Source organism: Mirounga leonina, unplaced genomic scaffold (assembly GCF_011800145.1).
Source record: "Mirounga leonina isolate KUSES-001 unplaced genomic scaffold, KU_Mleo_1.0 Mir_154, whole genome shotgun sequence".
In the NCBI taxonomy this organism is placed as follows: domain Eukaryota; kingdom Metazoa; phylum Chordata; class Mammalia; order Carnivora; family Phocidae; genus Mirounga; species Mirounga leonina.
In genome coordinates, this window is record NW_023270389.1 from 28451628 (window position 1) to 28467263 (window position 15636).

General features: G+C 52.5%; 1 protein-coding gene across 1 annotated transcript in view; it reads right to left on the reverse strand.

Moving 5' to 3' along the window:
• Positions 1-9153, reverse strand: part of IGFN1 (immunoglobulin like and fibronectin type III domain containing 1) — a 33155-nt gene extending 24002 nt beyond the window's left edge. Inside the window, exons 1-8 of the mRNA XM_035009745.1 lie at positions 8732-9153; positions 6392-6439; positions 5779-5901; positions 4495-4634; positions 3247-3346; positions 1757-1801; positions 1430-1475; positions 478-652 (exon numbers count right to left, since the gene is read on the reverse strand). Of these exons, the coding sequence (XP_034865636.1) occupies positions 478-652; positions 1430-1475; positions 1757-1801; positions 3247-3346; positions 4495-4634; positions 5779-5901; positions 6392-6398 (636 nt within the window). The 5' untranslated portion in view covers positions 6399-6439; positions 8732-9153. The remainder of the gene's footprint in view (positions 1-477; positions 653-1429; positions 1476-1756; positions 1802-3246; positions 3347-4494; positions 4635-5778; positions 5902-6391; positions 6440-8731) is intronic.
• Between the last annotated feature and the right edge of the window lie 6483 nt (positions 9154-15636).

Consider the following 15636-nt stretch of genomic DNA (forward strand, 5'->3'; position numbering starts at 1 on the left):
AATTAGACTAGTGCTATAGTTATGTTAGACCCAGGAAAGAACTGCCTATACAGTTTATAAGACACTGGGATAAGCAGGCAACGGTGAAATCCCCTCCACAGGAAGCATTTAGAAATAAGACAGGTATCCAAGGTCTGGGGAGGATGACAGCGGACAGAAAGCCCTTACCAGGTGTCAGGCACTCGGCTAAGTGCTTTAAGTACATTCTCTAGTTCATCCTCTCCCTAACCCTAAGAAGCAGGTACAACTATAACACCCATTTTACAGGTAAGGAAACCAAGACACGGAGGCCCTAACTTGCCCAATGCCCCCGATTTTAGTATCTGAACCAGATTTCAAAGCCAAAACGTTGACTGGAGGCCCCGATGCTTGACCACACGTGGCCCTGGGAGCTGGGTGAGGGCCGGCCCTGCGCCAGGCCCAGCTCCAGGTGGGGGCGCCCGCGAGGCACCGGGCCGCGGGCCCCGGCGAGGGTACCTGCGCCATCTTGTCCTCGTGCTCCTTCCGCAGCTCCTTGAGCTTGCGCAGCATGCCCCGGTAGTCCACGATGCCGTACTTCAGGCAGATCCGCTCGTAGTCCTTGCGGTCGGCCGTCGTCAGAAGCTGCCACACCTGCTCCAGGTCCACCTTTTTCTTGGTGGGAGGCGGGGCCCTGGGGAGCAGGGCGGGCAGGTCAGAGGCCAGGGGAGCCCCAGGAGCTGCGTCCCTGGGCCTGGCACCCTGAGAGGCTGTGGGGAGCTGCCTTCTCTGCACTAGAAAGGGATGCGGAGGCTGGGCTCTGGGTCTGAGCACTGTCGGGACACGATGGACACAGAGATGGGCAAGGGCGACCCCCACCCCAGTCCGAACTTTCAGGGGAGAAACTCTGCTCCTAACACCTTGTATTGTGGATCACTGAGAAAGATGGCCGTGGGGGGGGGGGGGCAGGGGGGTGTGTGTGCAGATTATTCTGTTACTTTTTTTTAAAATATTTTATTTATTTATTTGTCAGAGAGAGAGAGCCCACAAGCAGGGGGAGGGGCAGGCAGAGGGAGAGGGAGAAGCAGGCTCCCCACTGAGCAAGGAGCCCAATGCAGGACTCCATCCCTGGACCCTGGGATCATGACCTCAGCCAAAGGCCTCCACTTAACTGACTGAGCCACCCAGGCGTCCCTATTCTGTTACTTTAACACTTAAAAAAAAAAAATCATTGTTCTAGTGGAGCACCCCATTTTACAAACAAGTGAGTCAGGACCGGGAGAGAAGAGATGATTCATTCAAGGACACAGAGCTTAAAGGCAACAGAACTAGGGGGTCAGCGCTCTTCCCTCTTCCTATTGGCTACCTGCAGTCTAGCTTCCTAGCCAGTGGACGGGAGAACTGAGCCTGCCTTGCTCATGGATGTAGTTGGGGAGACTTCAACCCTGCCCCTGGATAGGCCCACACCCACCTCTTTTTCAGAAGATTTCGGTAGTCCATCAGCTCCTTCCTGAGGTCTAGAAAAGGAGCAGGAATGAGGCCCCAAGCCCAGGGTGGGATTCCAAGGGGCTAAGGCAGGGCTTTTCTGTGGCAATGGGAGTGGGGTGGGTGTGTGAGGGGCTGGTAATCTGAGGACCTGTGGTCCATAGCTGACAACCGAGCTTTTGAAAGTTGCCCTCCTGTGGACTGGTGATGATCTGTAAGGTGTTGGTAGGGGCTTGGCCAAGTCAGGAGCACCAGGCAAGGAGTAGCCCATTCCCCAAAACCCAAGAAGATTTCTGACAACCCTTACACCTACCCTCCTGGGGTTCCTTGTGCCTCTTCCGATTCTTCCGAAAGCCAACTGGACCATCAGGAGAAGAGGAAGAGATTTATGTGGACAGATAGGGAGAGAAGCGAGACACATTGATGGTCTTCCTGAGAACCAACTGAGTGCCCCAGCCGTGTCCTCCCCACTGTCCAAAAGGGCAAGACAACAGCTCAGCAAGAGGGATGAGCGGAGGGTCCATCATAAGCTTTGATACCCAGAGCCTTAGCATGACTGATGTGGAGCTGACCTGATTATCATCACATGCGGGGGAGGCCCGCTGACGTGTCTGCAGGGGCAGGGGGGGCGGCAGAAGTGAGTGCAGAGACTGTGGCTGGCTGCAGGGGCAGCAGCTCTCCCATGCCCCCCAGGAGCTGCCATTTCAGGGTACGGGCCAGATGTTGCCCAGGTAGGCCAACACTGCTGTTTGACTGAGCCTGCAGCCATGCCCAGTCCTCATTGCCTATTCCCACTAGTAGGAAGGAGGCTGGAAAAGCTAAATCCTTGCCTTCCCAGTTTCCCTTGCCACCAGGAGTGGCCATGTGACACGGGTCTGGTCAATGAGATGTTAACAGAAGTCTCCAAGGAGTTTCTGAGAAAGCTTTTGCTTTCTTGATAAAAGGGCCAGCTGTACCTGGGGCCACCTCTTTCCCCTTCTTCCCACCTTGAATGTGGATGCAGCTGGGATCTGCAGCAGCAGTCTTATGACCACGAGGCTATAAGCCAAGCCAATGTCTTTGGGTGGCAGCTCAGTGGGACAGGAAACATCTGGTTGTCCTGTGACAGCGCTGAGCTGTGGTTTGAGCCCTGGGTTCCAACCTCAGGACTTATCATGTGACATAATCAAGTGTCTTTATTTCTTGGGCTATTTGTAGTAGGGTTTTCTGTTATTCGTAGGCAAAAGCATAACCAATTGAAAGACTAGATCTGCTTTCTCAAGAGACATGCCCCTTCCCGTTATTATATGTCAAAAATTAATTTAAAATTTGGAAACACTGTGCAAGTCAAAAACAACCCACCCCCACGTCTGAGAAAGGATTTGGCCTTCATATACCTGTTTGCCACCTCTGACGTAGGCCTGTACAAAGTGTCCTTTGTACAGTGGAGAAACTGGGGCCACAAAGCTGGGGCCCCCCCTCAAGAAAATGAAGCGCATTGAAGGAGTTAGCAGAAGGTTCAGGACCAGAAACCGACCTCTAGGTCCTGCTCTCACGCTCCAGGGTTAAGAGACTATCATTCAGAGCATCTGCAGTGGGGCATCTGCTGAGCGTGTGCCTTTTAGACCACATGCAGAGTTGGTATGTAAGTGCGTGAAGCCAAGGGCCCTGGCACCAGATGGGACAGCGAACTTGCTGTCCCTCTCTCCTTTCACCCCACCAGCTGCCCGGCCTCTGAGGCCTCTGAGGGCTCTCTGAGGAGAAAGCCAGGGCCAGCACCCCAAGCACCAATGAGACAGGATGAGGGGAGGGGGTCGAGCCCACCTTCGATGACCAGGAGCCTCGTGGAGCACGTGGCCTCTCCATAGACGTTCACTGCGGTGCAGCGGTAAAGGTCCGAGTCCTCACCTGTCAGCTTGTTGATCTGCAGAGAGGCCAAGGCCGGGGGGACATGGCTAGCACCCCCTCCCCCCTTCCTCCACTTACTAGACATGGCTAAAGGTATATCAAGATGAATAAGATACAGCCCTTTCCTTACAGAGCTCACAGTCTTCATCAAGGAAGTCAGACCCCAAAACAAAAAGCGGGATCATGACAGAGAGTGGATGTACCATTGGCAGGTTGGGGGAGGGCCTCTTAGCCAACAGAGGCAATGTGGTGTAGCAGAAAGGCTGGCTTTTTGGGGGCAGGTGGATCTGGGACTACGTATCGTCTCCGTCACGTATTACGGGCTATGGGACCTTGGGTAAATTACCTAACCTCTCTGAACCTTAGTTTCTTATACGGCGAGAATAATAATGCCTCAAAAAGTAGTGAATGGTCGGGAGTAAAGGATATCATCTATGTCAAATGTTTAGCCCAAGGCCCAGCACATAGTAGGTGTTCTGTGACTGGTAGCTCTAATTATTACTAATATTTTTTTTTTAAAGATTTTATTTATTTGAGACAGAGAGAATGAGAGAGAGAGAGCACATGAGAGGGGTGAGGGTCAGAGGGAGAAGCAGGCTCCCTGTCGAGCAGGGAGCCCGATGCGGGACTCGATCCCGGGATTCCAGGATCATGACCTGAGCCGAAAGCAGTCGCTTAACCAACTGAGCCACCCAGGCGCCCTAATTATTACTAATATTGGCAGCCGGGACAGAGTGCTCGCTGGAGGCCAGGCACTGGTGAGGTACCTCACATAAACTTTTCATATTCGTAACAACACTGTAAAGTAAGTACTGTTATTATCCCATGTCACAGATGAGGAAACGGAAGTACAGAGAAGTAAGGAACTTTCCAAGGCCAAGGTGGTGGGCCTGGGATTGGAAACCAGGCCGTCTGGACTCCACAGCTTGAGTTCCTGAGCTCCAGCCTCCACCACCTGCCAGGTTATCAGCAGAGGTACGTACCTGCAAGCCTGGCAGGTCCCAACCTGGCTCAAGCCACCTGGAGCCACAGGATGGAGCTGAGTGGGCTCAACCCCAACTGGGAACATCTACTCCTCCGGGGTTTGGAGGCTGCCAAGGAGCCCTTCAAGGGGACAGGGAGAGATGAGTAGACGTGGGTCGGGGGGAGAGCTGCAGGCCCTACCTGTAGCACGTGCTCGTTGCTGCAGGGGGAGGAGGAGATCTGGTACTTGCTGGAGTTCCTGAGGTTACCTTTGGTGCTCTGCCAACCCACCTCAGGTTTGGGCTCCCCACAGACCACGGCCCGAAAGATGGCATTTTTCCCTGTGTCAGGAGAAGGCGGTCAAAAGATTGGCAGCTTGGGGGAGGGCTAAGAGTAGACTTTATTGGGACTTTAATTTGTTGTTCTCACTGCTCTAGGTATTTCCACTGCCCATTCCAAGAAGGGTGTCAGGCCTTGGTGCCCTGACTCAAGGAGTCTTATGATGCCAGGCAGAGAGCAGCAGTTTCCAGGCACCCAGAAGACAGATTCCCGCCCCCCCCCCCCCCCCTTCTGTATCACAGAGGGTGGGCTCCTCGAGGAAAAGATGCGGCTGGACTGTCCATGGTGGAAGGAGAGGCAAGCAGGGCTTGGGGTGGAAGGGTGCATTTCTTTGCACGTAGGTGAGGGAGGAGTCTGAAGGACCTCCCAAGACTGGGAAGGGGACAAGTCTTTTGGGGGTTCCGTGTCCACTTTCAAGGCGGGATGATCCCGAGACACAGGGTTCCAGCCTCAGAAAAGAGCCCAAGCTCCATGTGTGGCATGGAAGGCTGGGAGCTGCCTACCCTCAAGAGATCCCTTGGGCTCCTGCCAGGGACATCTCCATAGAGAGCAGTACAGAGTGAGGACCCAAGGGCCCTCCGCAGTGATGAGAGACAATTGCCATGACCTTTGTATTTTGAGTGAGGACTTAGAGTCAGATTTAGAAAAATAAAGTGCCATTCTTTTTCTTATACCGAAATGATGTAAATTGCAAGGTATTGTAGGAACCTGTGCTGGGAAAAAGAACACCAATTCTCACCCCTTCCCCCAAAAGTCTTTGCTCCCATCACTTTCCTGGGCACTTTTCTCATGTGGCCCAAATGAACTTCGTTTTAACAGTGTCTACAGCGACTGCTCAGAGGTCAGGAGAGGGGAGGGGAGCTCGGCAACACCACCACCTCTCCCGCTCCCCAGTGAGCATCCCCCACGCTTGTTCCCAAATATTTCTTGTTTCAGCATACCCTAGTATGTCTTCACTCCCTTTGCCCATTCTGCCCGTCAGGTCCCTGGCCCTTCTGGGGACCCAGGCAGGCAGGCGCCCCACAAGCAGAGGGAGACATGGTGTGGCCTGGTGCTGGATGTGGGGGCTGGGAGGCCGGCTAGCAAGGATGGGGCTGAGCCCTCTCCACCGTGCAGACTCTCAGCAGCTCCCCTCCCGGGTCTCACCTTCCTGCAACGCCAAGGCGACGGGCTTCTGCTGGAAGTCTGGTGTGTTGCCACCTTCGGGGATCTCCTCCACCAGCTGCCGGATGCTCACCCCATGAATGGCGGACTTCTTTGGGGGCTTCTCTGGAGAAGGCGGGAGAAACAGAGATGAACCTTCCCTACTCTTCCTCGTGGGTGACCCTTTAACACAATGGAGCCCTGATGCATGCACCCACGGAACGTGAGCCCCTCCCCACTATCCCACCATTGGGTGGGATTGTCTCTCAGAGCTCCTGACTTGAACAGGGCTTTTGAATTTTCTAGTGGAGTTGGGCAGTGGTCCTCCAGCAGTGTGAATGGAGCCCCTGGGAAGTGGGCAGGGGGCACCCAGGGAAGACCCTGGGAGCGTCACTGGGGTAAAGTCGGAGAAGGGAGAATGGGAAGGGGCTCCGCACTGGGGCTGTGCATCCTTTATTCAGGAAAACAAGTTAAAACCCAAAGCCTAAACTGGAAAAAACAAAGAACCAGGCAAGTTCCCGAAGATCTCTGAGCCCTACCCTTCCCTCATTTCCACCCCGTGAGGAACGCCAGTGAGGGACTAAGACGGGGGAGGGGAGGTCAGCTCTTTTCTCACCTGCCATAGTTTGGGTGCCTCTGGTTACTGAGGGTGGCAACTGATCTCCTGAGAACAGAAGACAGAAATGCTTATGAGAGTGCAGGCTGGTCTTACCCCATCTCCCCACACCATCCGTGCTTTGGCTGGTCTCTGGCCTGGGAGCTGGGTAGAGTTGCTGCCCCCTGAGAGCTTGTCTAACCCCACCTAATGGTATTGATCGGTGACCTGCAGGTCTCTGCTCCAGCAAAACCAACTTCCCCGAGACAGGGAGAGGGTGGGTTGCTGCTCGGTTTTACCTTTCCCAGGTAACGGAGCCCACGGGGCTGAACCTGCAACCTGTGCTGGTGGCCTGGCCTTTCGGGTGGGGCCCCAGGCCTGATGGCCACTCAGAGGATGAGACACAGCTTCCCCAAACCTCAGGAAATCAAATGCCTGGCATCCAGGATTCCTTTAACCATTTCGCAGCCTGCCCCCTCTTGACTGTGGAATGTCAGTTTTCCAGGGATAATTCTCTGAGACTCTTGGCTCCAACCCCAACTCTGAGATTTTCTAGCAGGGTCCAGCGGCCTTCTACCTCCCTCCCTCAACTAATCTGGAATCTTTCTGATCACCGGGTCTGTGGGGGAGAATCCCTTAGTTGGCTGTTCTTTAGCTCTTCTTGACACAGACTGACAGGATCCTCATAAATCCATCTGCCCCCTTCCAAAGCCAGTGAATTATAGCGTCAGGTGAAAGAAATGCCCTCCAGCTTCCCCCAACCATCTCCCAACTCCCCCTGGGAGGAGGATGTGGGGGCTGGGAGGCCAGATTTCTGATTTTCTCACAATTGCATCCTTCCATCATGGCTGCTGGGGAGTGCCACCCCGGGGAGAGAGGGGGCTTGGCTCTGGGCTGACATGAGAGCCTCGGTGAGAGCCATGAATTGGAGGGGGATGGGGTGGATGTCTTGAAAGAGTTCTCCAGCAGTCCCACCTCCTGTGCGATTGGCCCGTGGCCAAGGGTTCCATTTTGAAGATGCCATTCCCTGCCCAAAGAGCCTTGCGTTCAGGATAGAATCACACATGACAGAGCAAATTCCTCCCCCCAACTGACACTTGCATTTCACAACTGCCCACCACTGACACTTCTGGCCTCGAGGTTTCCCATCTACAGTGCAGCGGCTGCCCCCCAGGGTGCTGGAATTCCATGGCGCGCCAGGGACGTTCTGGAGCAGTCACGGGGTCACAGGCGCCGCACAGCAGGGAGTCAGGAGGGAGGGCGAGGATGGAGCACGGCCGCCAGGGGAGGAGAACGCAGCTGACCACAAGGGGTGGGAGCTCCCGGGGTCTGCGTCCCACCCGTTCCCCAGTACATTGCCTGGCACCTGTCCTGGAGTAATTTGAATTTAACACGGACACCTTAGTTGTCCTCTTCATCTTCCTCATCACCGCCATCAGCCTCATCACCAGCTCTCAGTCACTTACTCTGCCATTTGCCACACGTGAAGTGTAATGCTAACACGGCCTCTGTCCGTCCAGCCTCCTGCCTACAGGTCCCAGCTGAGAAGGGTGAGAGAAGCAGACCCCTCCGGGAACTTAAGGGTCGGATGTTAAGCCATCTTGCCCTCTAGACCTCCATTCTCTTCAGGAAGCCAGACTTGGGACAAGGTTAGTGGCGAATGCGCAAAAGGTCTGCTTGGGTGGAGACTAGATGGATATCATCTCAATCAGGGGGGACAGGGAAGGAAATGAATTCTCTTCCCATGGTTCATTCCCCCCTTTGGAGAAGAAATCTTAGTTTTTCTTAGCACCAGACAGCAGCCGTGTCCTCAGTTCAGCCTATCCCACCAACACTCTCAGCCCTGGCCCCTCGGGGCAGTGTTTCCTGGTCCCTCCAGGACCCACAGCCCCCCGGCACCCCCTGCTCCCACCTGCCGTCACCTTGCACCTCTGGGTAGCTGCTGCCCCCACCTTCCAAACTGGTAGGGTTGAGGCTGGAAGAGCCAAATGGAGTTTGTCTCAACTGCTTTGACCATGTTATTAATCCAAATGTAACAAGTCCTAGACCCGAGGTCCTCATTCTAGACAGCTAGTCAGCTTTTTAACCTGGTCATCATTTCACACTGTAAGTCAAACAGTGCCTGGAAAATCAGAGCCAGGACAGGACCCCCCCGGACAGGACTCACTGAAATTCTCTCTTCCAAATATCCTGGAGTCATTTAGAGGGGACTGTACGTGCACCCCACTGTTTACAGCTGAATATTCCCCAGGCTGATCTCATGCCCACTGCTGCCCCTTCCTGAGTAGAAAAAGTTCGAGAGCATTCCAGCATCTCCATTTCTGCCCTGGGTGGGCAGCCAGGTGCGCAATGCCTACTTACCTGGGCGTACTGCTGACCTCCAGCCTCCTGTCTGCTCCCTCCTCCCTGTTCCCAGCTGCCTCGCACTGCCAGAGCCTCTGAATGGACTGCTGGTGGAGGCAGTGCTGGGAGCAGTTGTAGGTCACTGCGGACTCCCCAGGCTCCCTCTGCCCCTCCCACTCACCCCGCCTCCCTCCTCCTGCTCTAGGCCAGGCTTGGCAGGGCAGGGCCCCTGCCCCAGGGTTAATGCCCTAGCCTCTGAGGAGGTCAGAGATGGAAGGGTCCCGTGACATTAGGTCATCCAACTCTTCAGTTTGCAAAGCTGACTGGTTAGGTTTGTTCCATGTGGCCTCATGGAGATAACCCCTTTCAGCAGGGGTGGGGTACATCATCCAAAGCCCTAATTTTGCTCCTAAGCTGATCCCTTGAGACCCTTGACACCATAAGTCACACAAATACATAAAGCCAGTGCCCTCTTGGGAATCACAACCCAAAGTAGCACCAAACAGGCAACAACCTCAGGAACTAGACAGAGGGCCCGATCCCAAAGGCTCTGCTGTGGGGGTGCACTCCCCTGAGAGTGTGGGGCAGGGGGAGACCCTGGAGGTCTGCAGCCAAGAGGCCTTCCGGGAGAAGGTGAGCTTTCGCGGGATAGAAGGGGGGTCCGGCCAGCTGGGCTAGGGGCTGAAAGTAGCAGGCAGATGGTTGGGGTTTTGAGGATGCGTGGATGGAAGATGGGAGTTGGGGATAGGATGGCTGCTAACAGATTTTCTTAAGGAGAGTGGAGGAGAAGCAAGGCCCGGGAGACGAGATGAGAAGGCCACCTGGTCTGCTTTGAAAGAGCCACCTTCAAAGGGAGGCCACTGGGTATTTACACGTACTCACTATCACATTGCCAATTCTGTAGGATCTACCTCTGCGTGTGTTCTGAGAAGGGAGGTGCTTGACCTCTTCCACTCCAGGGTGTGTGTGTGTGTGTGTGTGTGCGTGCATACATATATTGTGTGTCTCCTTGTGTGTTTCTAGCTCTAGGTGTCAGAGGCTGGTGTTTCGTTTATTCAGTAAGTATGTGTTGAACACTTACCCTGTGTCAGGTCCTGGGTCTGGCACTGTGTTAGGCACTGGGAATACAGAGGCAAGCAGATGACAGGGCCTTCCCCTCGTGGAGCTTACAGTCTAATGGGTCGGATGCATGAGAAATAGCTGGTAACAAACTGCAGCATGCTCTAGGAGAACTAGAGCCTCCAGACGGCTGGTAGAGCTGGAGCTCAGAGACCTAGGGCAAGAGTGACGTGGGCTGAGCTTGGACAGGTAGGCTTGAGAAGCCATTTAAGAATTTTGATCTCTGTCCTAAGGGCTGTTGAGGTTTATTTAATCTGGAAGAGCAACGGGACCCAGTTTGCATTTTTAGAAACTCATTCTGGTGCACGGCAGAAAAAGAATGGAGGAAAGTGGAAGTGAGAGGCAGGAGTCCAGCTCTCAGGAGGCTGGTCCAATATACCCAAGGTGTTCTTTCTGATAGTGGGGTCCTGGCCTCCAGGGGACCTTCTGAGCCACATGTTCCATCGTCCCAGGAGGAAAAGAGGGAGAGGCTGGGAACATGACCCAATACAGAACCCTTCAGCATTTTACGTGCCTCCCTTGGCCCCCAAGTAGCTGGTAGGTTCTTCCCTGAGGCCTGGGGATGGCTAGAAGACCACAGTAGGCATACCTGTCTGCTCTGCACTATCCCATACTTGAATCCCTCTCTTTGCAGTAAGATGGAAATTTCAGGACTCCAAGCAACTAAAATTCCACCCATCCTCTATCCTCTGTTTTTTATGCTTTATCAAATGGAATACCCAATAATATTTAGCTATGCCTGGCATGTTTAGCCATCTTCCTGAAGGTGAGAATCCTCAGTGGTATGAAAGATCCTGGGTCAGACTCTGGTGTTGTTCCTTGTGATTGGCAGTATGTAACAAAGGGGTGACATGGGGATGCCAAGCCCCTTTAAGGAATTTTCTGGCTACCTACCACTCAGGCCAACAATAGCGTGTTCTGACCTATTCCCCAGTGATCTTTCCCAGTGCCCTGATTTTATCCAGTGGTAAAATTTTCACACCAACTCTCTCTATAATGTAGCATTATTACACCCCTTGATAGACTTTTTCTTTGGGAGATAAAGGAACAAGTTTTGGCCTTTATTATTAGGAGAATATTCTTGTCAGAAGAGCTCTGGGCAGGATTTGTGCATATTCATTCTTTCACAGTGTCTTATGGGAAGGGCTCAATGACTTTGGGTAGTGAAATGATCACAATTTATTATTACTCCCTTGTCCTTACAAGAGGGAAATGCATTATTATATGGCAGGTGCCAAGAGGCTCAGGCCCCATACAGGCCTCCCTCTGGGGGCCCTCTTACTCCCCATGGCATGGGTTGGGTGGGATGATCTCTGAGATCCTGGCCAACTTGAATCTTCTAGTGTCCTGTGACTTACTGAGTGGGTTTCATGGGTGTAGAACCTCCCAGAAGATCAGAGCTGGACAGAATCTTTGAGAGCCCATCTTGAGAGCATTTAACACCGACAACACAATGACAACAACAGCACTTGACTCTTAAACAGAGCTCTTGTTACGGGTCAGACATTCTCCTAGGTCTTTAGATACATTAACTCTTTTTTTTTTTTTTTTAAAGATTTTATTTATTTATTTGAGACAGAGAGAATGAGAGAGAGAGCACATGAGAGGGGGGAGGGTCAGAGGCAGAAGCAGACTCCCTGCCGAGCAGGGAGCCCGATGCGGGACTCGATCCAGGGACTCCAGGATCATGACCTGAGCCGAAGGCAGTCGCTTAACCAACTGAGCCACCCAGGCGCCCTTACATCTGCATTCTTAATGACTAGTAATCTGTGGATCTACTCTGCCTTCCTCCCTCCCAGAGATGGGCTCCTCTTCTGGGCCTCAGGGCCCGTCTCTGCAGAGGAGGGAGGCAGAGGTAGATTCACAGATTACTAGTCATTAATGGAGAGGAACATGACCTGCCAAAAGGCAGTGAATTGGGGAGAAGCCCCAACTACTAAGTCATTCCAGAAAGCTGCTCCCTTGAGGTGTCAGTCAGATGGTGAGGAAGTAAATGAAAAGTCCTGCTCGAGGAGGCAAACCCTCTCTGCTTTCTAAGGCTGCATTTTCATATAGCTGCCTATCTTATGGAGACGTTTGCCTGCTCTCATCGAATCATAGCAAATTACAGCACATCCTGGGTCCGGAGATACTGTGTGACACCGTGTGGGTCGTCTTCTTTAGCCACGTAACAAGGCTATGAAGTAGACACTTATTATGTCCATTTTACAGAGAAGTAAGCTGAGGCTAAGAACGGTTCCATGCCAGCCTCACGTTACACAGCTAGTAAACGACTGAGTAGGAATGTCAAGCAGGCTCTCTGACTCCATCACACTTCTGCCTCCTGGCCCAGCCATTCAGAACTGGAAAAATTAGATATAATTAAATATTCTGCAGCCTTCGTGGCTGTATTCTTTTGACCATGAACCCCCTATCCTCAAAAGATCTACCAGGGCCTCTCAAAAGTTGAGAAGGGCCCAACAATTTGCAATTTTTAAGAGTTCTGGTATTTTTTTTAAAGGAAGAAATAATAAAACAGGGCTAAAAGATGAATAATATATTTTAAATATTTATATTTAGCCACTTAATACGTTTAACCCATAGACACAAAGTGCCATGCAATATAATCATGCTCTTTACCAATTATTACAGGCTTGATAAAATGGCTAATTCTTGGTGTTCTACCAGTAGTATGATCTGGGAATGAACGCCATGCTTAAAAAATATAAAAGGAGCATCCCTTTCATTCCTCTCAGTGTTTCTCCCATGACCGTGTGGAAAGCTCATTGGGAGATAATGTTGGAGCCCTTCAGGAAGCATCCTGCCACCACCCGGGGTAGGCTCTGCCCAGGGCAGGAGCTGGTGGGGGGGAGGCGGGGAGGAAAATCTGTGGGGTTCAGAAAGGACTCTGTGTCACCCCTTCACCAGTCCCCCCAGCTCTCAGTAAGTCGGCCCAGCTCCGTGTCCTTGGCAGCCCCAGCCAGTGACAGCCATTGTGGGAAGAAGTGGCAAGCAGACTGGGGAGAAGACATCCTCCTCCCATCTTTCCCAAGAGCTCTCCTGGTGTCCACACCACATGCCCCTGACAATCATGGGCCTCACAGCAAGCGATTTTATGCTGGCAGAAGAGGGGACAGAGAGGACTGGAGACCCCACCTGGGCATGCCCCTGGAATTCTCACTCAGCTGTCTGTAGGATTGCTGCCCTGAGCAACTCTGAGAACACAGAGCTGAACTCCCTTCACCAAAAGGCCCACCCCGCCCTGCAGACTTCATACCCATGGAGGTGGTAGAGTGCTTTTTGTGCCTTGCAATGGAGTTTGGTGTTTATTTTGGAGTGCATGAGGAGCCAGGAGAGGTTTTTAGGCAGAAAAAGAATATATTTGTGTTTTAGAGAGAGCTCTTGGGTGTTGTGTATTGGTTAGATTGGAGTGGAAAAAAACCTGAAGCCAGGACCTATCTCCCCCATTAGCCTGGCACTCCCTGAGAGTGGGGCTGTGTCTCCCACATCAGACTAGGGGCTTCCAAGGACAGGGACAGGGACAGGGACTCCCAATCCCTGTGCCTAAGCCTGGATACACACCCAGGGAAAGCTTAGTCTTGTGGACTGGTTTGCCTAAGATGGAAATCGAGGCCCAGGTGGGGTATGACTTGTCCCCAGGACCCTCCCCTCCCACTGGCCAGCTGAGACAAGTACCATGAGGATGAGACCCTATGACCCAATCCCCCTGCCTCAAGTTCCAAGGGCAGTATGGCGCCTTCCCTGAGATCAGCTGTCCTTACTCTGGCATCAACTTCCCAAGTTCCCAGCAGCCTGGCCATATGCAGCTTGTGGTAAAGTTCAGGATGAAACCCCATCCCCGACCAGTGGCTTGGCCCTGGGGCCACATGCCAAAGCAGAACACCACGGGCAGGGGCCTGGCTGAGGGCTGGGCAGGGAGCTAGGCTGGGACCTGCTGGGTACTTCAAGTCCTTGCAAGATGCAGCCATGGGGAGGAAAGGTGCCTGTCAGTCTCCTGCTTAAGAAAACCTGAGGACAGGACCCTCCCCTGGGGACTGGAGGGGACACCGTTCCTGCCCTCAGGGGGCTCATCCTGCCTTCCCCCATGGTGGCCGAGGCACAGGCCCAGCTCAGAGACTCTCGTCTGATTGGGGAGACCTAGTCTCCCCCGTCAGGTCACCGATAAATGGCGTCTGTCGTTGTTGCGGTTGGCTTTGACCGCAGCTCTCCATGACAGAGATGGAAACCAGCCCGAGCGAAGCAGCCACAATGCGCGACTGAGCTAGGCACTTGGTGTCACTGTGTCATTTAATTATCTCATTGGCTTTTACTGTTCCCACTGTGGATCGCAGGGAGGCCTTTGTGCGGGCTGTTGTCTCTGCCGAGCTGACTCCTCGTCACTGGTTCGAACTTCTTCTCTGATTATCCCATGCAAAGAAGCTAACATTTATTGATACTGGGTTGATCCAATCTATGTATTTGTTTCTTGGCTCTCTCCTCAATTTGAAATAGAAGCCGCATGAGAGAGATTCTGTTTTGTTTACTGAGTTGAAAACAGTGCTTGGCATTCGTTGTTGAATGACTGCCCCCCAGCGCTGCCAGAGAATGTACAAATAACTTACCTGACTCCAGCTGGGGAGTGACAAGGTACTGCCCACCACTACTTGATTTTAAGTGGGCAGATCTGGAGACTCCTATGTAACAAATGATTAAAAGACAGGAAGAGGATGCCTATACTGGTTCTGTGTGATAAAACCAGAAGATAGGGAAGGGAGAGGCCCCAACCAAAATGGGAACAGTGAGATTCAAAACAGGAATGGGACTCCCTGGGAATGACGCCACCAATGTACCAGCAGGTTGGTCATAGCCTCACAGTTAGGTGCTGAGCGCTGAGGGTCAGGATGTAGGATTAACAGAGTGACTTGTCCTTGTCTCAGCCCTTCCCACATCATTACCAAACTCTTACAGTCGTCAAAGCTAATCTCCTGCCCAATTCCGGACAGAACTAACTTCTCTTTATTGGTTTTGGTTCAAAAAGAACAATCGAGCTCAGCTACCCAACTGGAATTTGAGATGCAAAGTGTTAAAACTCCATCAAATACTTAACTGTTTTCGAAAACTAGAACAGCAACAGGAAATAACCTTTGAGTACAGGAGGACATTAGTCACTATAAAGGGAGAACAAGAATTCTTAGCTTACAAAAATTGTTTGCTGTTACACAGGACATTTGTCCCCAAGCAGGGTGGAGTGAGATCTTATTGTTTTAGATAAACATCAAATCTTTGACTTCCTCCAGATGTTTTCCCCACAGTTGATCCCCCCTCTTTTAATTTCTCAAACTTGGCTCCAGATACATGTTTGATTTCTTTTCCAGAGATTAAATTCGACATTCCAGGAGGTGTGAGCTGCTGTTGGAGTCCAGTGAATGATGGAGTGATCAGGTGGACATGAAGACCTTCACCAGGCTAGTAACCAAGAGCCTGGACTTAGTGCCAGACCCCACCCCCGGCTCTTCCACCTACAGGCACCTTTAACCCCGCAACGGTCTTATCCCCATTTTGCAGAGAGGGTACCTGAGACATTGAGAGGGAAAGTGAGTTTAGGTCACAGAGTGAGCCTTAACTAACACGGTGGCAGGGCTGGCAATGGAGCCAGGCAGACAAGCCTCTTTGCCCCTCAAAACTTGGGCCGCTCCACTTATAGAGCAAGAGAGATCCAGATCTGCCTGACTGCAACCCTGTCCAATTCCCCCTGTGGAACTTCCTCCTGAAGAACCAGAAAGGACAAAAAGAAAGGGAGGGCAGGAGAGAGGCAAGGAGGAAGA